We start from the raw sequence: 23,626 nt of genomic DNA, 5'->3' as shown, positions 1-23,626 counted from the left end.
ACTTTAAAAAATATATAACAGAGATATAGTGATTTTTTATATAAAAAAAAAACAAAAAAACATATTGTGCCTTTAATCCAACTGATCTTAAAGCTACACTGTGTAATTTTTTTTGTTGATTCTTAGCAAAAAACACTTAGTTCAAAAAGCACACCTCAAGACATTGTTCAGATGTTTTTGTAACGCTTAAAACGCTCTTGTGTGTAGGACTAATTTCTTACGCATCTCATCCCACGCCTCCGTTTGCTGATTCCAAACGCCATTTTAGAGCTTGTGACGGAGGCTTGAGCCACTGATAGCAGAGTAATGCAGTTATTAATGCAGTTATTAGAGAGAGAGAGAGAGAGAGAGAGCAGCATCTCTACTAATAGTGAAACTGTAAGTTTATCTGCTTCAAGAACAGCGCCGATATTCCCTCGCTAGTGAGAAACGTCATGTAGCTTTTAAGTTGCTAAACTATTTGACCAACTATGACATGTTTATGTGTGTGTGTGTGTGTGTGTGTGTGTGTGTGTTTGAGTAGCAGAGACAGCGGGAGAAAGAGCATGTGCTTTCCGTACATAATAAAACGTAATTTTGTGGCAAAAAAACAAACAAAAAACATGGAAAAAATTTGTCATTTTAATTCAATTGTTTACTATATTTATTGGTTTGGTGTCGTTGTGGGTTTTGGTTCTTTTGCTGTTGTCGGCTGTAAGGACCTTTGAAATAACTGAAAACATTTGGTGAAGTGATCGGTCAAGACCTGCCTGGATCTACTTTATCCGTGTGTTTCCCTGAAAATAATAGCACACCTTAGAACATCCGTCGACCAATCAGATTCAAGCACTCAAAAGCCCTGTAGTGTAAAAACCTTTAAACTTCTATATGTAAATGACCTCTGTTATTCTTAAAATAGTTCTAGTTCTGCTCAATCACAAAAGTCGTGTTCACCTGTGAAGATTATCATGATGAACAAAACGTGTCAGAATCATAAACTTTTGTTGGTCACAGCTTATTTTCTGCAATCACCCAAAAGCCAATGGAAAAATCCTCTTGGGTTTTTGTGGAGGGAAATTTCTGGGTTGGCCTTCAATAATACATCAACACTACAGGACTGTCTTTTCAAGATCCTGAACAGTGTATGTAAATATGTGTGATCCTACATTATGCTAATGAGCTCAATGTTGTGATAATGTAACCATGGAGATTTCAGAACACAAATTTTTGCTGTTTTGCCACAATGAATGGATTTACAAACATCAAATACAAAGAAACAACATCTGGATTTATTTCATATTCTGCGGTTTTAATATTCAGCGGCCACTTCTCTCTCTCTAAATGTTTGCTTTAAATGATTTTCTCTCCTCTGATTTGCTTGAATAAATAGCCGCCTTCCGTAAAACTGCTGATGTCAGGTGTGAAGACTATAGCCTGTCCAATATCAAACTCAAACGACATGACAATTCAATCTAATATACAGAACCACAGCAACTCTGCTTTCACTTCTTTTATAGAAAGAGGAACAATACATGTCTGCAGAGAAAACAGAGACATTGTGCAGAAGAATACAGCGCCTGGAAACCAACATAAAATCAAAACTGACACTATTTACTTTCTAAAAAACAAGTTTTTTGGTAACACTTTAGTTTAGGCTCCAATTCTTACCATTAACTGTAGTTGCTTATTAGCATGCATATTACTAGGATACTGACTAGTATAAAGCACATTATTATATTCTACATCCTTAATCCTACCCAATACCTAAACTTAACAACTATCTTACTAATTATTAATAAGCAGTAATTAGGTGTTTATTGAGGCAAAAATCATGGTTAATAGTTAATTAATAGTGAGAATTGGGCCCTAATACACAGTGTGACCACTTTTTCTTCTTAAAAATTTCACATGTATAAATATTAGTGAAGCAATTTCTGAGTAAATTAAATGTGAATTTAATTCTTTTTATATGCAACTTCGAAAAATCTTCTTTTTTTTCAGTGTAATCACTCTTATACTGTCAGGGATATTCAGTCATGTGCTCGTTGTTTTTGTTCATGTTTCCTGCTATCATTAGTTACTATGGCAATTAATCTGATCATCACACCTGTTAGTCTTTCAGTTTGTTATCAGTGTGTGTTTAAGTTCCTCGTTCCTCTGCCCTGATTGTCAGGTATTGTTATTATCACATGCTGTTATGTTACCTGTGGATTAGCCTATATCTGAGTTTGTTTGATTAAACACTTTAATTTTTTTATTCATTTTTCATCTTCTGTGGACCTTATTCACGGCAATCGTGACATAAAATATAAGTAATAAGTTGTTCCGCTGAAAGGCCATACGGGTATTGCTCAATGTTAATGAACAGTCAAATAGCTATCGCTTTCATATATCCGTTTTCACTTCATAATAAAACATATTTTATTGAAATAAAATATTCTGTTCATTTTTTGAAGTTAATTGGGTTACAGAGACAATTTTGCCACATGAATAAAGTTTTCTTTTTTCTTTTTCAGCATTTAAAATCTCTCAGGGTCTTTTCAATGTTCTGATCCAAAATCTCTGGAAACATGTGTAGCCACCGCCAGTGTTCAGCACCGGCCTCAGAAGATCAAGTGAGGGAAATTACTCATGGCTGACATTACTGTTGGCTTGAGAAAGGATCAGTCTGGACTGCCAAAAAATTAACACAAATGCTTATCTTTCATATGAACTGCAATTTACTCAAATATAACACAACTAGGGATAAACAGTGATAATTAACTAAACAATCTAGAAAAAAAGAATCACACAAGAATTAAACAAACTACAAATTGACACAAAAAAAGAGCAATAGCCAGTCCCCACAATTTGAGCATATGGGAAATTACATACTTTAGTGATATTAACTCATCAATGCTTTATACTACAGTAGTCATGGTTTCTTTAAAAAAAATTACACTTAGGAGTGTTTTTGATCAAGTAAAAACAAGTAGCAATATAACTAAATTAAGAATAAAAAACAATTACAGAAGCCTAAATGTTTTTAAAGAAAATAAACTGCACTTTGCCTTTTAAAACAAGCAAAAACTTGTTATAAAGAGGTTTTAAAAAAGAAACAATTTCAGAAACATCAACGTCTGCCATGAAGAGTCGTTACCTTGTAAAACTAATACTAACTGCACTGTCAAGCATAATTAACACATGCTAATTTATTATAATCACGTCATGATGCAGGCAGTGTTTAAATTAGCCCAACATAACATGTTGTTAAATATTAAGTTTTTTCCCCAGCTGATGTCAACATTAGATTATATATATATGTTTATGATAAAGTGCTAAAAGGATGTTAATTGGCATAAACGCATGTAAAGAGCTCTCCTTTTCTAATCTCTAAAAATCTGTCCCTCACCTCAGTTCAGATCTCACAAAGGTCTGTTATAATCAATGAAACTGCGCAATGAATCTCTTTGTAATGGCGATCTGAGCCGTATGTTTTGTTCTTCGCCATTATTGCGATTATATGTGACCCTGGATCACAAAACCAGTCACAAGTCACACTGGTATATTTGTGGCAATAGCCAACAATACATTGTATGGCTCAAATTTTTCTTTTAGGCCAAAAATCATAAGGATATTGAGTAAAGATCATGTTCCATGAAGATATTTTCCTGGCATAAATATATAAAACATTTATTTCTGTGAGTGAATGCAGCACAATCGAGAACATAAATGGACTTTAAAGGTGATTTTCTCAATGTTTTGATTTTTTTGCACCTTCAGATTCCAGATTTTCAAATGGTTGCATCTCGGCCAAAAAATGTCCTATCCTAACCAACCATACATCAATGGAAAGCTTATTTATTCCCATGTGACTGGTTTTGTGGTCCAGGGTCATATATGTTTTGTTCTTCACCATTTCCACAAGGGTGCAGCACAAAGGATTTGACGCATGAATCCATAACTTGTTTTGTAAAACTTTACTTTTTCGTTTTCAGGTAAAATTTTAAGAGAAATATTATACACTTTATACATCCAAAAACATGAATTCGATCCTTTTCACGGTCAAAAGACTGTCTAGCACCAACCCTTCCTTCTTGCTTATTCTTCTTCTAATTATTACACGTACGCAAGCGCGTATAAACTAGTCAAATCTCGCGATACAGTACAAATAACAATTTATCAAAACATAATCACTCTTAATATAAGGAAACATTACAAAATTGTTAATGTAGTTATGGCTCTAACACTCTTATTTACATCATGTCTACACTTTGTTATAAGCGGATTCGCGAGCATGCAGAACAAACACAAAAAAAGTGGATTCTGACTAACTTAAACACCTGTGATTGGCCACTGCGTTCAAGAGTTCAACAGATATGTCTGTGATTGGCTACATACGGACCTGGTCTGGATCATGAAGTAACGGATTGGCCACAGAGATCAGTATAGATGTCTCTGTACATGTCACAGTGCATCAGCAGAGTTAGGATGACCGTAAACAGCCCACAGCGGATCAGGGTGTGAGACGGCATATTCAGAAACACATTTCCTCAATCCCACGAGGGCTGGAGACGATCACTGATTCCTTTTTCCATTTAAAAAGGAATAAACCGCAGCTAAAAAAAGTCTGTTCTGCTTGTGTAATGAGTATTCACAATATGAAATCAAAAGTAACCCAATTTACTTTCTTAATAAATGTCAGCGCTCATATTGCGCATGATTCATCAGTGCGCATTATTCCCAATAAAAATAAATTTGCTTTCTTGAAAATGCAATAAGTTTCTCCGATCTCTCAAAGTAAGTTTCTGTTGATGTAATCAAGTACACATGGGTGTGTTGTAACTAGTAATCATGATACTTGTGGCTGTGCCAAGTCCCAAGTTTTCATACAATTGTAAAAAATACATACATTTAAATAATTATCAGCTTGTTTTCCATTCTGATTTTTTTAACCATACAAAACACGAGATAAAGGATTAAAATATATTTCTAAAGTTCCTAACAAGATGAAATACAGTCCATTCTGTCCTGTATCTCATGCATTGGATGGATCTGTTCAGACTACAGCCAGAATAAACCCATAACATCACAGCTGTCACCTGTGTGAATATAAAGAAGGAAGTGCTGCACGGAAAACAAAGACACATTTACACTAGAAAGGCTGTATGCTTGCAAGACTCCACCCCGTTTTGGCAGAAACGAAAAGTAGTGGTGAAAATAGCATGGCAACAGATCCATGACCCCCTGGAGATGCATGAAATATGAAATGCATATGAAACACACGCTAAGAAACACACATCAGAAGCGCAGCCTCTAACATAAAGATCAGATCTGATAACCTGAAGGATTGAGTCAGTGTTGCTGGGTGAGCCGGTCGAGATGCTCACACAAACAGAAAACACCACAGATTACATTTTTTTTACTTACAAATGGCTTGCTTATAGATGTCTCTAAGTATTTAAAGTCCCCCTGTGGTGAAAATCAAGCTTTTAATGTTGTTTATACTGTATGTCTATGTGGTGTGTTTAATATTCTTTAAGACAAACCATGTGTAAATTCATAAGTCGACACCATTGCTGAATATTTTCTCCTTAAAACTGCAGTGAATCAAAGACAGTCTCAAAAACACGGTTTAAATCGCTGGTGTTTCTGACGTCACAAACTACCTTGTAACCAATCAGATCAACGTGTGATCGTCAACGAGTGGATCTCTGAGCTGGAGTGAGTGAGTGGAGGCGGGGCTCATTTGCATATCCATAGAACCACATATACTAAATGAGGCAAGGGTGTCGAGTTACATTCAAGCTATTTTAAGGCATGAATACATTTTTTTCAAGGACATTTTTTTTTAAATATGTAATTTTGGTGATCAAAGATGAGTTTTAAGGGATGAAATGATTGACTACAGGGGGACTTTAATTTCAAAACTACATACTTCCCCCGCCATGTCGTAATAACCGTAACTATTCTAACTTGTAAAAAGCATTCACGTGATCTTAGAACTCGTAATTAAAACTTTAAACTCTTAATTTAGAGAAACTTAGGCTATAAATCCGACTCTGAGGACTTGAACAGCTCCAAGTACAGTGTCACATGTTGTCATCTCTTATTTGTGGTAATTATGACATGGCGTGAACGCATCATATGGCCTAGGCATGATCTTAACAGACAGACTGTTCAATGCACACACACACACACACACACACACACACACACACACACAAAATAAAAATAAAATAAAATAAAATGAGGCAGTGCAACTAAACGCGGCAGGACTGTATGTTGAGTGTCACTGTGTTCTTTTGAGCCGGAGTCTGTTACGCAGCATGTGTGTGTGTGTGTGTGTGTGTGTGTGTCGCTGAGAAAAGGTTGTGAGATTGTTGTTGCTGGTAAAGGTTGTTGTGGCTTGTTAAGGGCACATTCTGTGTCTCGTTAAACCGGTTGTGTTCCCGCGCTCATCGCAAACGCAAGCCCGCTTTTATTCGTCTCTCTCGCTCACTCCGTCCACCCACGCAACTCACAGTTTACAATTCAAATGAAAAGGGCCGAGAGTGAAAGAAGGTATAGAGAGGTTGCCATGGAGAACATGCCGGTTTGTCATTAATAATCATTCAAAATATTCTCATTCACCCTGAAGTCTGAGAAACAAAGAGACGCGCCTCTCCGACAGGACCTGCGACATCCAGCGCATAAGCAAGTGCTTGCAGGTGTGTGTGTGTGTGTGTGTGTGTGTGTGTGTGTGAATGCACTGTCTCCCAGATGCAAGGAAGCAAGTGAAGGGATCAAGAGAAAAGAAACCGATCCAGACAAGACGAATCTAACCTTGCTTTGGAGGATTTCATAACAGCTGGGTTATCTTCAGGTTTCAGCACAGTTGAAGGATGCAGAATAGCTGGAATAATGGCAGTGCGCTCTCACAGAGAAAGGTTCAGTGGGGTTCTTGACTCAATTGTAAAGAGCCCTTTATGCCAAAAAGGTTCTATATAAGGAGAAATGTCTTAAAAGATTGCATAATACTTTCATATGCAATGGATTACTTCATTTTTTTCCTATTAATAAAGTATGTTTACAAGCGGTTTAATTGAAATGAAATGAAAAATCTCAACAAGGGAAGTTTGGGTCATGTCTGTCTCTATTAATGGATTATTTATTTTTTCTACTGATAAAGTATTTACAAGCGGTTTCATTAGTAAAACGTAAAATTGAATTCAAATTTAAAATGTATTAAAAACTTTTAATTAATCTGCTAAAACTAAATCCCTAAAATGATGGGAACCTCTGGGAAAGGTTCTATATATGATGTGCCTGACAGAACCCCATATAGTTCTATATAGAACCTTTCCAATTTAGAAAAGAGTATCTAATAATATGGATAGATATGATTTTAACATGATCACATGCTTGCTGCAACACACCGGTTACAGAAACAAGCTAAGAAACATCATAAAAGGTTACAGACAGAAAAAAAATATTTTACTTTAATAATCAGATGCTTTTTGCATATAACAAGTAACATTACTGTTACATTTTGATTTTTTATTTCTATTTATAGTATGTACTTAAATAATATGTTATACACTTATAGTATGTACATTCTTAAAAATAATTTATTAAACAGTTATAAATAGTAAAATAATACGTACTGATGAAAACGTCTCCCAATTTCAAAAACCTAGTCACATAAGCCAAAACGAATAAGACAAAAATTGACCTTGAGACTCGCGTGTGTTTTCATCGCTCGGTAAAGATGCAATGCTGCATGACAGTTCAAATACGCTGTTGTAAACTCTCCTCAATACCGAGTTATGAGTAAAAGAGAGGGGGAGAATATTCATTATTTGCATGAGCACATCTTAATATTCATGTCATAAGATTCTTATTCACTACTGACAGCCAAACACACTAATAAAATGACACATTATATCCATTACCAGTTACAAATGCAGAAAGAAACGAATTATTATCATTCAAAACATGATGTTATAGCTAACTGCATGATTTGTTTTATTAAATGTTGTATTATTGGACAGTCACTGATAACACATCACTCGAAATTATAATGTGGAAAAAAAAAAAATTCTGTAAAGCTGCTGTGAAACGATATGTATTGTGAAAAGCGATATACAAATAAATGTGAATTGAATTGAATTAATTGATCACTCATGTGTATGTGCATGTGCAATAAATAAAATAAAATAAATAAAATAAATAAAAAAAGGCCATTTTCGGACCTGCTTTTCTTAAACGGGGACTAAATTGTAACAATGTTGCATTTTTCGTCTTGGTTCAATAGCAACATTTTAAATAAAACGCACCAATACTAGGTAGTTTTACAAAGCATGAGCTCTCAACCAAACGGTGGAATTCTGGAAGGTTCTGCAATGATGTCATGCTTCTAAATGGAACTCACTCAACGATGAAAATGCTGTCATCATTTACTCTCCCTCATGTCGTTCCAAGCGAGTATGACTCTATTTCTTCTGTGGAATAGAAACGGAACAACAACACTGGACCCCCACTGGCCCCTTTACTGCTCCATGAAAGAAAGAAGGGATGGAATGACATTGAGGGCGAATATATAACGCTAGAATTCTCATTTTTTGGATGAACGATCTCATTACAGTAACAATAAAGGCTCCGTTTAGAAACGTGACATTATTTGAGAACCTTTTTGTAAAATTCCACTGAGAACATTTTTGGGTGAACTTATCGTTGTAAGAGCAAGTGTGTTTGATGAGCTCCTCGAACTGAGTTTATCCTATTTCTCTTTTCCATCATTCTGCTCTCCTCTGATAGTCTTCTCCTAATCGCACTATTTGGCTTTCTCTCTGTGTCTCTCACTCACTTTCCTTCAATCTCTCACTCTCTTCCAGAGCTCGTCTCATGCCACTTTTTCTGCTTTTAAATTCCACCCAATTTAGTTAAACTAATCTCTCTTCCATCCTTCAATCACTCTCTCCACAGCTGCTTCTTCCTGAGAGGAGAAGAGCGAGAACGAGTGAGACGCAGACAGAGAGAGAGAGAGAGAGAGACGGATGCGAGCGTGGGAAGAGAGATGAAGTCCTTGAGATCTTAAGTGAAGGTTACACTCCACCAGATTCTGACACACACACACACACACACACACACACACACACATTCTGTACTGAATGCTGATTACGAACACAATGGCTTCATTTCCCATGACTACTGTGTGCATTTTCCCAGCATGCTTTGCTGGTGTCTCATATAAGAGATGGCAATGACATGCCACACTACGTCATCATTGGCGTCTCATAACAGATCAAAATGTGTTACATTTAAATATGCGCATATTCAAATTGCCCAAATGAGATTTAAGAGCAATGTCAGAGGGGACGATTTTAAAGTTAACTATATTTCAGGCGGTTCCTCCCACAAACTACTGACAACTTCAGACAACTTGGAATATAGTGCACAAGAAATATGGACTTTATGGTGTCATTTATGTTTATCTTTACAGCCTCTTAGACACCGTTAATTTACACTGAGCAGCGTCAACATTATTCTAAATGCATAATATAAATTATGATAATATTTCAGTATATTACAGTTTTACACGGAGCCCCTAAAGGGACATACAGTGATGGAAAAAATATGAGATAGGAGGAAAATAATATTTCAATGCTTTTGCGTTCTCTCGCAAAGGTTTTGCGTTGACGCTCGCAAAGAACTTAAAACACAAAGTATACACACACACACACACACACACACACACAACTTAAAAAAAATAAAAATAATAATATCTTGATCTATTACAGCATGACTCAGTCTGTGAGTCTTTGTTTTGTCTGTTCATTAACAAGTATCTTGAGGTGAACAACATGTTCTTTTTTCTTCTTTCTCTTTATAGGTGTGTGTGTGTGTGTGTGTGTGTGTGTGTGTGTGTGTGTGTGTGTGTGTGTGAGTGTGTGAGTGTGTGAGTGTTGAGTGTGTGTGTGTGTGTGTGTGTGTGTGAGAGAGAGAGAGAGAGAGAGAGAGAGAGAGAGAGAGAGAGAGAGAGAGAGAGAGAGAGAGAGAGAGAGAGAGAGAGAGAGAGAGAGAGAGAGAGAGAGAGAGAGTTTTACACTCTCTGCCATCTTAATTAAACACGGGACACATTCCAGGTCCTCCGCTTTGGGGACCAGACTGTAAAAGTGCTTACAACCCTGAACCACACACACACACACACACACACACACACACACACACACACACACACACACACACACACACACACACACACACACACACACACACACACACACTAGTTTTCAAGTATCTTTCTGGGGACTCTTCATAGACATAATGATTTTTATACTGTACAAACTGTACCTTCTATCCCCTTACACTAACTCTACCATTAAACCTACCCATCACTCACAAACACACACACACACACACACACACACACACACACACACACACACAAACCTGACCCCTAAACCTACCCATCACACAAACCTTTTTTCATTATTAGATTTTCAAAAAAGAAACATCATTTAGTATGTGTATTACTCCATTTCCCAGTGGGATCACTGTCTGACCCCCACAATGCTGTGATCTCAGGTCAGACTATCCTTGTGGGACATTTGATTATCACAATGTAATATTAACCTGTACACACACACACACACACACACACACACAAGCCTCTGATCAGATGTGGAGTGTGTGTGTGGGGGGGGGGGGGGGGGGGGGGGGTGATTTCTGGAGCCGTGGAATACAGTGGGATAAAGAGCGAGTGGAGTGGGGGAAGGAAGTACAGTGTGTGTGTGTGTGTGTGTGTGTGTGTGTGTGTGTGTGTGTGTGTGTGTGTGTGTGTGTGTGTGAGACAGAGGAAAAGAAACATGTTAGATGTAAGAACAGAGCCATAAGGCTGGAGCATTAGGAGAGCAGAGTAGAGATATTACTACAACTGAGATAGAGCCTATTGATAAAAAAAAAGATTAAAAAAAATTTAAGTAGCCAAAATGACCTAAAACTAAATGAAACAACAACAAAAAAACATTTAAAAAAAGAAATACAAAACTGGGAAACTCTCCCATTCATCTCAATGGCAGCTGCTCGACTGGTGCAGGATTTGCTCACGAGCCAATCACCCGAGCTGTAAACGTCATGTGACTAAATCCTCCGAAGAGGCAGGAAAATGACATCATCTTGACAACTCTGATTGACTGATGACATCACAAGAACACACAGTCTCAAATCCAGAGTGACATCACAGACAGCCGAGAGTATAGGGTTGTCAGTCATTAATGCGGTTTCATTCACACACAGATCACAGACTCAAATGATCCGCTCTCCATATATCGAGCGTAGCGTCAGTTCTGGCAGGTCACGTTAGTCAAGCTCGCGTCAGCTGACTCTCAGCTGATCCACGTCTACCTATAGGAATACGACGCCAATCACAGCATCCATATATAAGCTCCTTCAGTGTTATCAACAGCTATTGCGTTTCTCAGGAGTAAATTACCCTCCTCCCTCCCCAGCTCCACCTCTCTCTGTCAGGATTTGACATTCAGATTCCCCTTTGAATCAGAATAACTTCTCGAATTATGTAGTACTTTAAAATCTTGAATGAATGATATCTGCATACATTCATGTTGGTTCTGTTCTGTTTATTCGGGTTATTGCTGCTCTTATCCATGCTAGGCTCAGGGAGTTCTTGCCCAGAACAGAACCATACCGCCAATCCGAACTGTATGCTAATTGTCAATCGTATTTGACGATAGTGGTCCTGACAGAAAAAGATATAAACGTCAGATATGCTTTCGGTTAATGAAGATTTGACAGATGAACACCTGGCTCGACTGGACTCTTGTCTGGCCAAAAGTGATAAGACTTTTCAGATTTATTGCCATCTTTGATATTACTTTGGTCAGTCGCATTGTTTACTGGTTCTGCGTGAGAACACAGGCTGGACTCTCGCTGCACGTTCATACAGACCGTATTCAAAACTCTTCTGTAAGTTGCTTTGTGAACGTGACATTTAGATACTCACACACACATACAAACACAGTTTTCAATCCTGAAAAAAGACATTGTGAATGTAGCCGGTGAAAAGTCCATTTCACACTTTCAAGAGCCTTTCGCTCTCTTCACACGCATCCACACACACTTCGCAGACATCTTAACACACAATTCCCATCTGACACTAAAGAAGCCACACTGACACAATTCAGATGACACTTCTGAAACAGACACCATGCACCTCGATGCTGTCGGGTGTGTGTGTGTGTGTGAGCAGCACTGCACTGATGCAGGATAAAGCGGAATGGCAAAATAAATCATGTTTTACCAGAGTTGAGAGTCTGCAGTCTGAACTGAATGTGATGAGATAAAAACGTCACTACTATGACACACTGCAATAGACAACCATTACATGCCTTTTCTGGATACATGTAAAACGAACAGCGTGACAAGTACAGTCATAAAAGACTCACAACACAAGTTGAATCAGTCAAATGAATTACTAGCTGAATCCAATTCTCAAACAAAAACATATTCTGATCCGATTCCTCTAATGAACTGATCAAAAGGAATCACAAGTTGAATGAGTCTAATAAATGATTTGCTAATTCATCTGTGACTTTTACAGTATGTTCCACTTCTTGTAATGAATAGGTCAAAAAGATTCACAAGCTGAATCATTCTAATGAGTACTTATTCAAAATAAGTACCTCAAGAGAGTATGCAATTGCGGACGCAGCCTTAGTCATTGAATTCACTTCACAAACAAAAGACTATTATGATCTGATTCCTGTACTGAATTGGTCAAAAAGACTCACAACTTGAATCAGTCTAATGATTTACTCGTTAAATCAAATTCACAAAGATCGACTCTTATGATCCTATTCTTGTAATGAATCAGTCAGAAAGACTCACAAGTTGAATCAGTTCAATGAATTGGTCACTGAATCCACTTCACAAACAAATTACTCTTATGATCCGATTCCTGTGATGAATTGATTAAAAAGACTCACAAGTTGAATTAGCCGAATGAATTACTCGCTAACTCAAATTCACAAAAAAATAACACTTATTACCTAATTCTTATAATGAATTGGTCAAAAAGACTGACAAGTTGAATCATTCTGATGAATTATTCATTGAATCCACTGCACAAACAAATGACTCTTATGATCCTATTCTTGTATTGAATCAGCCAGAAAGACTCATAAGTGGAATCAGTCCAATAAATTAGTCACTGAATCCAGTTCACAAACGAAAGACTCAATTCTTATAATGAATTGGAAAAAAAGACTCACAAATTGAATCGAGTTAGTCATTGAATCCAATTCACAAAGAAAGACTATTATAGTCCCTCTGTGTTGGAAAATCAAGCTTTTAATGTTGTTAATATTCCTATGTGGTGTTTTTAATATGCTTTAAGACCAATTATGTAAAAATTCACAAGTCGACACCATTGCTGAGTATTTTCTCTGTAAAACTGCAGTGAATCAAAGACAGTCTCAAAAACACAGTTTGAAGTCACTGGTGTTTCTGACGCCACAAACTACCTTGTAACCAATCAGATCAACGTGTGATCATCAACGAGTGGATCTCTGAGCTGGAGTGAGTGAGTGGAGGCGGGGCTCATTTGCATATTCATAGAACCGTGTATACTAAATGAGGCAAGGGTGTAGAGTTACATTCAAGCTATTTTTAAGGCATGACAAAAAAAGCATGACCTTTTAAATATGTGATTTTGGTGATCAAAGATAAGTTTTAAGGGATACAATTATTGACTCCAGGTAGACTTTATGAGTCCGAAGGATTCTTCTAATGAGTCGGTCAAAATTACTCAAACTTTTAAGCCGAATGAGTCTGAATCCAGTTACTGATTATGAATTCTAGAATGTAACACAGTGCACTCACCTTCGGTGTGTATGGCAGATACGTAGGTCCAGTTGTATCTCTTGACTATGTCCACCATGGCTCTGGCCTGCTGGGCGTCCGAAGGCACGACCCTCATGAAGTATTTGTACAGTGATTTGTCGCTGAGGTCCATGCTGGTGGCGGAGTACGCGATCTGCGGGATGTTGAACAGCTGCAGTAAGTTCTGCACTTGAATGGCCACTGAACTGGATCCCGGTCCGATCAGCCCCACGATTGGCTTCTTCCCCTTCATGGGCGTAGCGCTTGGATCCGCGCACTTGGTCCCTGCACCGGCCTCTTCGCTTTCGTCCGCGGCCACGAGCGAGTCGCGTATGAACTCGATGCTCTGCTCCAGGGCCACGGCGGAGTGCCAGCAGGAGTCCCGGATCTCGCAGCCCAGCGTGACGTTGGGGAGGATTTTTGGGTCGGCGTTGATCCGGTCCAGGGTGTGCATCATGGCCTCGACCCGCTGGATGCCGTACTGCTCCCGAACCGCACCGCATTTGCGCTCGTGCACCTTGTCGGCCGGCGGCTGGTGGTGCACGGAGAAGAGAGCGCCGATGATGATGTCGCCGGGGATGTGGGCGACGACTCGCCTCTCGTTAGTTTGGGCCGCCGTCGCAAGAGACGTCAGACACCATAGCAAAACGACGAGAGGGAACATTTTGGAATAAATCAGAGGGTGTTTTTGTTCCCGTTTGGTTACTCACACTTTAGTGCTAAAGGCACAGTCACAGTGATGCTGCTGATGAGATGAGGAAGATCAGTCCAGCTGCTTCGTTCCTTCTCCGAACTTATTGACAATTATTGACTTAATTACTCCAAATTGAATTATCAACTTATTGACTCCGTGTTTTACCACACCGAAGGGAGACTCTGGGATCCTGTGGCTTTGAAATGCTCTGTCATTTGTCCGAGAGCTTCTACCGCGACCCTGAGCCGGATGCTGGGTCGTTGCCGTGGCAACCTCGAGCTGGGGACGGCGTGAGATGAGGTGCCTCATAACCTTGAACGAGAGGAGATGGACACAGCAATATTATTACATGCACACACGACAGCAACACAGGGGAAATGTTGAGCATAAAACCAGCAAGAAGGTGGCTGGCCGCACACTGAATTCAGTACAGACTACAGAAGTCTATCAAAACATTGTTTTATATTATGGATTGCATAGTGCAAAAAGTGCAAAGTGAATAAAAACAACAGGAAAAACGTTTCAGCACATTGCTATCTTCAGCCTAAAACTAGCCACACACGCAACCGTCTTAAACTTTTATGTTCAATATTTGATGATACAGTTCTATTGCATTCTGGTGCTGCAGTGAAACTGCAAAAAAAAGAGAAAAATCGAAGTTATAAATAAAACAATTATTGGAGAATGTTTTACATGACATTGCTATTGTAATGTTTAATTATTAATTGAGAAATTTACTGACTGAAAATTGTTTCTACCCCAAAAAAAATTCAGAGCAGGATTTACTTTGAAACATTTTTCACTCCGAAATTATTAGTAACTTTCCCAAAGAATTGCAAAGATGAAAGACTGGAATAGTAAAATATACTCCAATAATCATTGGTTACAACTTCTGAAAAATAGTCTTTATACAGCGTACATGGTTGCAAGTTCTTCTCTGATGTAGATGTTTCAGTGCGAAGTGTATGTTCTGTATGAATGTAACAGCCGGTCTGGAAGTGTAACAGAAAAGACAACGTTGTTACAAGGCTGTCAAGAATAACCGAGAAAGCTTTCAAGCCCTCGACACAATCCAAAAACCACTTACATTGGCTGACAGACTCATTCATTCCAAGTGCGGACCACATAGACACCAAAAAAGAGGTGACAATTTTTCAGAATAAAAGATGATTTGCACTGTGTGGTTTTCACAAGCAACTCCTTTTAGTCTCACAACAATAGCATCGGAATAAATAAATAAAAATTCCCTTAGCTGCATCCAAGGGCCAGTTTCACATGCCAAACCGCAGATTGGACCCTTGGTCCTCGTTAAAACATGCTATACGGGGTCCATTAGAGAGGCAGCACTCTGTCACAACCAAAATGCTGCGAATGAAACATTATGGCAAGAGCTGAATAGAGGGGAAAATAACTAATGCATCGCAGAGAACCATCATTTTGCCTCCGGCATAGAAGAAACAATAGAAGGGGAAACAAACTGCAATCCCACAAAAACCTCGTCAATATCAGGCATTCGCGTTGAAATCATGCTGGCATTTAATGCTCACTTCATTCAAATGAATGCAAATGTCAGGCTGATAGGGCAGAGAGCTCCACTCAAAACGGGACGGATGCGAACGAACGACCTTGCCATTGATAACCGGGAGAACGGGAGCTCGCGCTGTCCGCGGTGCTGAAACGCAATACACTGCAGTGGCCAAATCACTCCATGTGCTCACAGTCAAACACACCTCATAAACAACCCCTCAGGCTTTAAAACGTCGGATAGATGTTGCATATTTAACACTGCAAATATGCCATACTTAATAAGTCATATAAAACTGCGTACATGTGCAATGCAAATGATATTGCACGTAATGGATTCCCAATAAGTCATGCTGTTACCCATGCAACTGAGATGCTCGCACTCGGTCGATAATCTGCAGAGAGAGAGAGAGAGAGAGAGAGAGAGAGAGAGAGAGAGAGAGAGAGAGAGAGAGAGAGCGTTCCTAATTCCAGAACATCATCGCTTCCACAGACCCAAACTCACGCGGAGAGTGTGTGTCCGCGCACAGGTTGATGTTTTGGTGACGGTCCTTCTTACCTGCCCCGCGACTCAATTCTCTAAGGTCACTGATGGCGCGTGCTTCCCACAGGTGATCCGTCGGAGATTTGGGGGTCGGTAGCCCAGTAAACGGCAGGGCACCGGAGAGCCACAGCTGTAGTGTCGTCTCGTCTTCTTGTCACGCACTAACACTGCCGAAGCGCGATCAGGCACACACATCCCAGTCCGCGACTCAACCCCTCCCACCCGTGAACCCCGAGACTGGCTGCATCCAACCGGCCGTGGCACCTGCAAGCCCGAGCTTCTCCTCTAAACGAAATCACGTCAACTGCTGATTATTTTATCATTGCATGTTTAAAAGTGAGATTTTAAGGGGTAAGTGACTCACCGACCGTGGATTTGGATGCTTTTCTGCTGTTTTTGAAAGCTCGAGCGCAGGTGTTGAACAGGGTGTCTGCATGTGACTGATAATGTTGTCAATATCCAATCATCCTTTTTTTTTTTTTTTTTTTTTTTTTTTTTGGAGCTTAATTTGTGGGAGCAAGATCACAAATGCTTTTTAAAATGTGAGGGGCCCCACATCAATCCCTTGGGGTACCCCGCCTCAAACACCGACCAGCAGAAGACCACCACCTTGTGGCACTTTAGTATTCGGGATTGAAAGTCTAAGGAATGATGATTGATTAATCCAGTGGATTTAAAGCTGGAAAGATCATATACAGTCTGAATTAACATCGATGTGAATAAGGAGGTAATGTGATGGAAAAATTTACTGAATTTTGTTGTTGCAAAATTAAAGGGATGATTCATCGAGAAATTAGCATTTTGTCACTTTACTCATCTTCATGTCCAAACCTGTATGATTTACTTGCTTCTGTGGAACAGAATTTTTTTTTTCTTTTTGAAGAACCATGGGGTGTTTTCGAAATTTCTTCTTTTGAGTCACACGGAAAATAAGTGAGGGCTGGAACGACATGAGCACAGAATAAATAACTTTTTTTTTTTTAACATGTGCAGATTATCAGATTTTCTCAGGAGACAATAAAATAAAAAAGGGTTAAATTTAAACTGGCAGGAAGAGTGATGGGATTCCAAAAAGGTAGCCTAATGTGTGAAATAAACACACACAAAAAAATACTGTAAATGATTATGATTGGGTTGGTTTCGATAACATTCACTATTAAGCCATACAATTTTCAGTCAGATAAGATAATTACCAAGACCAATGATTAAACATATAATTAAACTTAATTACTTGCCCTGCCAAATTATGAATAAAAAATAAAAGGTTTCTGTCGATATATATATATATATATATATACATATATACACATTATTAGTTGCATGAAAGTAATTTCTACTCTATAGTCCTACATGTGAGAATACTTAACCTTTGCTATACGGCTAAGAATACACTATAGCAAAAGTTTGAATTAAGTGACTCATCTTACCAGCAAATTTATTTTCTGTGGTCTATTTCAAGCCAGCTTGATGTTCCGAAAACATCCACTCGACCTGGAAGAAAGCCTCACTTCGATTAATCCACTTTTTACCATGGCAACCGCAGAATCTCAGCTGCATCGCGCACAACCGCGGCTTCATTTCCCGCTCGTTTTCACGTGACAGTTTAAAACACAAAACGACGCGAATCTCCGATTGATATCTCGTGTCGTGTGTAACACTTGTCGTAGACTAACTGTGTATCATCCTCATATGAGCGGGCACAAGTGGATAAAGCGGTGGGATGGTTACAGGATGGGGCTTTTTAGCCAAAGTGGCTTTGGGTTTCGCGCGGGATTAAATGTGCCCGCCAACTGCGCGCGGGATTAACGGCCATTAAAAAGGTCCTGTGAGGTTTACCACAAAACACAGATAGCCTTTCTCGTAAATCTCTCTATATAGGCTGTCTCACTGAATTTCACATACAGACAGACTAAAAGACGTAATTTACAGCCTCTCGTTTTCGCTTTCTTGCTGAGAAGAACATGAACCATGCTAGTCTGGTTTAGGCGAGTTAGTGCTGCTAGCATCACTTTGACCAACTACAGCTCAGGTAATCTTCTTAATCTCACAATGTTGCATAGTATGTCTCTTAAATGTCTAAGGTGGCGTTTACTGAGCCCACCAAAAGATGGATTACAGCGGAAAATCTGCTCACATTTCATATGCAAACATCTAGAAACAAATAAACAATATGCTGAATATTAAACCCACGCGCAACATAACCAGCTTTCAAATCTTCCCCAACAAAAGCAAAAAGTGAAGCCATAAGCTTAGAGGGCTGGTGCAATGCAGATATATTTTTTACATGTGTATTTTGGATCTGTCAAAAGGACTATAGCTCATTGACTATGCAAATACTCTGAAATACTCTGTTATATTAGTAACAATACTGTTAATGAAGGGTGATTCAGTAGCAGAAAGGTCGAACAGTATTTAGGTTGGGGCAGATTGTCACAAACATTTTAGAATTCATACAATTATTAATTGCATTATCTGTTGACCAAACCAATGGTATGACATAGTGTCTTATAGATCTTTGCTGTTTCATGAATTATTTTATCTTTAAATTTAGCAGTAAAAGCCATTAAACAGTCTATAATATGCTATTTAATGGCAGCTTCCCATTATGATGCTGCTGGAGCATGTTGTCATAAAAGGTCAGAACATGTTGTATTAACTTTGTCTGTTTTTCCTAAGCAACAATGGTGAAAATGTTCAAGTGTTCTTAGAAAATACTTTAAAGTGTGTCTGAACAGACATTGACTTTCCAAAATACACCTACTCTATACATCTTAATGGAAAAAGAGAATGGACCATTTAGTTTATGTGAAAATTTAAAAAATAAAATGTATAGTATAGGCTATATATAAGTTAAGATTTGTACTAAATATTTTATTAAGGTCTATGTTTTTTATTTTTGTTTTTACTTATTTAAAATTCTTAATTCTTAAATAAGAATTGTTCAATTACATTTGATGGAATTTTACTATGAATTGAAATGTGTACATCTTGAAAAAGGTGTGACAAAAAAATACAATTGAATTAAGCATATTATAATTTTTTTTTTTTTTTAGACCATTATTTAGATTATTTTAGAAGCAAGACCCTTGGAACTTTTTGTTAATCACCCAAGCAGTCATCAATTATCAAACCCATCAGCTTATCAATACTAAGACCATGCAAAACCAAACCGTTGTCAAATGTGAATCACGTGATCCATCAGTGAGTCGGTTCAGTTGAACGATGCTTGTTCATCCAAACGCTCAGAGATGCAGCAACAGCGCTGGAATGCTGCTAATAGCATTATGCTTGTTAATTATAGAATTAGCATGATTGAGACCGCGGAGTGTAGGCTTGTAATAAATTACGCTCAGATGCTGGAAAGCTTCCTAAATGCTTCTTAGAAAGTACAAGAGTAATTGTTCAATGGCTTCTGGGGTCAGGTTACTATGGCAACCCCTCCCAATCGCTCTTAAAGGCGTAATGACGAGTAATCAGCGGCTCAAGTGTGTAATTGAGTCCTCACGCACATGCAAGAATACACACACAGATTAAGACAAGCAAACTGCAAAATAGTCAAACACTCAAGTTCAAACTAGTCCCGAACACAAGCGCGCACACACACACTTGTACACAGAAGTCATTCATAAGGACATGTCAGCTTCCTGAATTCCTCTTTAACTCCCGCACACAAACACACACACTCGCGCGTGGGAAGAGCGGCTTGAACTGGTGTGAGAGTGACTCAGTCTGATGGAGTCGCATTAAAGGCTGTGAATTCTAGAGGGTTTTAGAAAGGGTCTGAACCTCATCATTAGGGCTTGAGACCCCCTCCAAAAGATGTGTGTTATTTAAAAGCAAGTATTCTATGTTCTTCTCAACAGCAAAGTTTCAGAAATGACAAAAGTCAAACTTAGAGTGCGCATTTAATTTGGAACTAAATATAGTCGAGTTCTGAAGTAACCATGGCAACAGTAATCACATATTAAGGATAGCGCTGCATGATTAATCGTAAAAAGATTGCGATCTTGATTCAATCAACCACAAGATCTTATTCGTAAATGACAACGATTGGACTGTGTGCTTTTGCACTTCTGCCGAGCCAGAGAAAGCATTTATCATAATTTAAAGGGGTGGTATAATACCCTTTTCACAAGATGTAAAATAAGTCTGTATGTGTGTAAGAGTGTGTATGTGAAGTTTTAGCTCAAAATACCACACAGATAATTTTATATAGCATGTTAAAGTTGTCAAGTTTTGAGGGTGGGCAAAAACGCACCGTTTTGTGTCTGTTCCTTTAAATGCAAATGAGCTGCTGCTCTGGCACAGAGGGCGGAGCTTCGATAGCTTGCACTCACACAGACATGCAGTGAAAGTTTAAAAAACTTTTAGCCTTTTATGTTCAAACCGGATTCAGACAATGATGGAGAGACTCAAGAAGACGTGACAACATGTAGAAGCAACAGGACATTTCTGAATGGTTAGTTGATGAATTTATGTTGCGTATGTGTAGTTATCTTCTAGTCATTGATTAGCATATTCTGTCTTGATAATCTATAAATCGTCTTCTGGGGGGCGGGGTTTATGTCAATTTTAGGGTTGGTGATGTCACTAACCCGGGAGAAATATTATGTAGTCCCAACCAGCCGTTTGTTGTAGTCCTTAAAAAGCGATTTCTTTAAAAGCAAATATCTCCCTTTGCTTTGAACTTTGAGCGTCGTAACTTTGCAGATGTTGTTTATGCTCAAACAGCAACATTACACACTAACTAAAGTAAAAAAAGTGAAATCATAATCAACCACCCCTTTAAATATCATACTTTTTAAAATGTATTTAATACCTATAATTGTCATATAGGTATTAAACAGCTTCACAAACAGGCTTTTCAACCAACCAGTATCGCTAGGCTATTTGTGTTAAAAATATTCAAATTATCACAGAAGTACTGGGATAAAAGTTAATAGTTCGGATTTAAAGGTTGTATCAGCGAGGAAGGTTGTGGGGACAGGGGTGGGTGTTGTGAGGTTTTGCGCTCGTGCACGGCTGCCTATGACGGCTGCACGCGAAAACCTCACAACACACACCCCTGTCAGTGATTGGTTGGAACACTATTTATTTTGGTTTTGAGTGTTTGGTAAAACCAACTGTTTTTGTGTGCAGATCTCAGAGCCAAGGCTGCCTACAGAGACGCGTTTTTTTGACGGCATGCTTATGGGGCGGTCAGCTAGCGGATCGTTAGGAAAGATTAGATTATGTTTGGGCCTTTTTTGGGCCTGAAATCGCTAATACAACCTTTAAACACTGATGTCTACAGAAGCGATCAAAATACAGTTAATCAGCTATTGAAAGTAACTTGGCGCTTTGATTGTATCGACTGCATTGTTACGCCAGTAGGTGGCGACAAGTGACTGTTAAAAACTGTATTTGTCATTGAATCATTCATTCAAGAGATTCGTTCAAAAACGCTTTTTATGAGTGAGTCATTGAATCATTCACTCAACTCGTTTTTTAAAAATAATCATTCAAGTTAATTAAAAAAAATTAAATTGACTGCAGCAATTAACATTTAGTCAGATTCTCTAGGGATACATTTTGTTTAGTTGTAATCAAAGTCGTGAAAATTAAAAAAGATGTTAGTTGGCTACTAATTTAAATACTGGCATGAACATTATCAGATGGTATGCTGACAAAACATGACAACTATTGTTATTATTTACTACTTCATTATATATTTACATATCACAAATATCAGTGTTGTTATTGTTAAATTCACCCTGTGGTGAAAATCAAGTTTTTAATGTTGTTTATATGTCTATGTGGTGTGTTTAATATGCTTTAAGACAAACCATGTGTGAATTCATAAGTCGACACCATTGCTGAGTATTTTCTCCTTAAAACTGCAGTGAACCAAAGACAGTCTCAAAAACACGGTTTGAAATCGCTGGTGTTTCTGACGTCACAAACGACCTTGTAACCAATCAGATCAACATCGTCAACTCATTGTTACATTCAAGCTATTATAAGGCATGAAGAATTCATTTTTTCAAGGAAAAAAACGTTTAAATGTAATTTTGTGATCAAAGATGAGTTTTAAGGGATAAAATGATTGACTACAGGGGGACTTAACTAAAACTAACACTATTAAAAAGCATTTTGTCAAATGAAAAACGTTGTTTAGTTGAGTTTGTTGACAACAAGGCAACATTTCTAATTTTTAAGTACCGCTTAAAAAAAAAGAGCAAAAAAAAAAGCACTTACAAAAATGACTAAAACTTAAATTACATGAAACAACATTTTTAATGAAGACTAAAAACATAAAAATCAAGCTAATTCAAAATATAAATAATAAATACTATAATAGTCTATACAGTAAATAATACTAATCACAAGATACTTTAGTTAGATGAAACAAACCACAAAAGAGTGCAAAGATGTTTTCAGATGACGTCACAATCCTTCTTACTTTGTGATCTCTCCCCTCCAACTCCATCATGTTATTGAAATGGCAAAGGTTCACAATCCAATCTGTTCCTGATGGATAAAAATCAATTCCCTACATTCATTATTGTTGGCTCTCTGATTTGACTTGTAAATATGTGTGAAAGACCGAAGCCTCAGCGCTGGTGAAGTGAAGGACAGCGGAGATGTTGTGAGTGGGCGGCGTGTGCCGAGAGGGATTATCTTTCTACAAATATAACAAAACCCATAAAAATGACAGTAAATCAATTATTCGATGGTGTCTCAAAATGACATTGACATAATCTCTGTTGCCATAGAAACACTGATGAAATATAAAGATTCCTGTGTCTGAAATGCCTCTACCAATAAGTGATGGCTGTGGAGTAGATGATGCTGTTCTGTCTAAACACTCACTCAATGGCAGGATTATTATTTTATTATTTTCCCCCTCTTTTCGGGGAAGTACCGTAACTGTATGGATTTTAGTTGCATTAAAAAAAAGCTTTCTAACACCTAGTTTAAAACGGTCTTCATTTTAAGGAGAATTAAACCCTATTTCCGGAGACCGGCTTATCAAACATCTTAAC

General features: G+C 38.2%; 1 protein-coding gene across 2 annotated transcripts in view; it reads right to left on the bottom strand.

Moving 5' to 3' along the window:
* grm5b (glutamate receptor, metabotropic 5b) overlaps positions 1-23,166 on the bottom strand; it is a 79,895-nt gene extending 56,729 nt beyond the window's left edge. The window contains exons 1-2 of one of the 2 annotated variants that reach the window (XM_082179939.1): positions 23,044-23,166; positions 13,840-14,845 (exon numbers count right to left, since the gene is read on the bottom strand). In XM_082179939.1, coding sequence (XP_082036065.1) covers positions 13,840-14,503 — 664 coding nt within the window. In that variant the 5' untranslated portion in view covers positions 14,504-14,845; positions 23,044-23,166. Of the gene's footprint in view, positions 1-13,839; positions 14,846-16,616; positions 17,306-23,043 lie in introns of those variants that run through there. The other variant, XM_082179938.1, reaches the window with a different exon arrangement.
* Positions 23,167-23,626: the final 460 nt, after the last annotated feature.

The sequence above is a fragment of the Leuciscus leuciscus genome (assembly GCF_965113295.1).
Source record: "Leuciscus leuciscus genome assembly, chromosome: 9".
In the NCBI taxonomy this organism is placed as follows: Eukaryota; Metazoa; Chordata; class Actinopteri; order Cypriniformes; family Leuciscidae; genus Leuciscus; species Leuciscus leuciscus.
The sequence above is the reverse complement of the archived record's forward strand: the minus strand, read 5'-3'. Positions and strand labels throughout refer to the sequence as shown.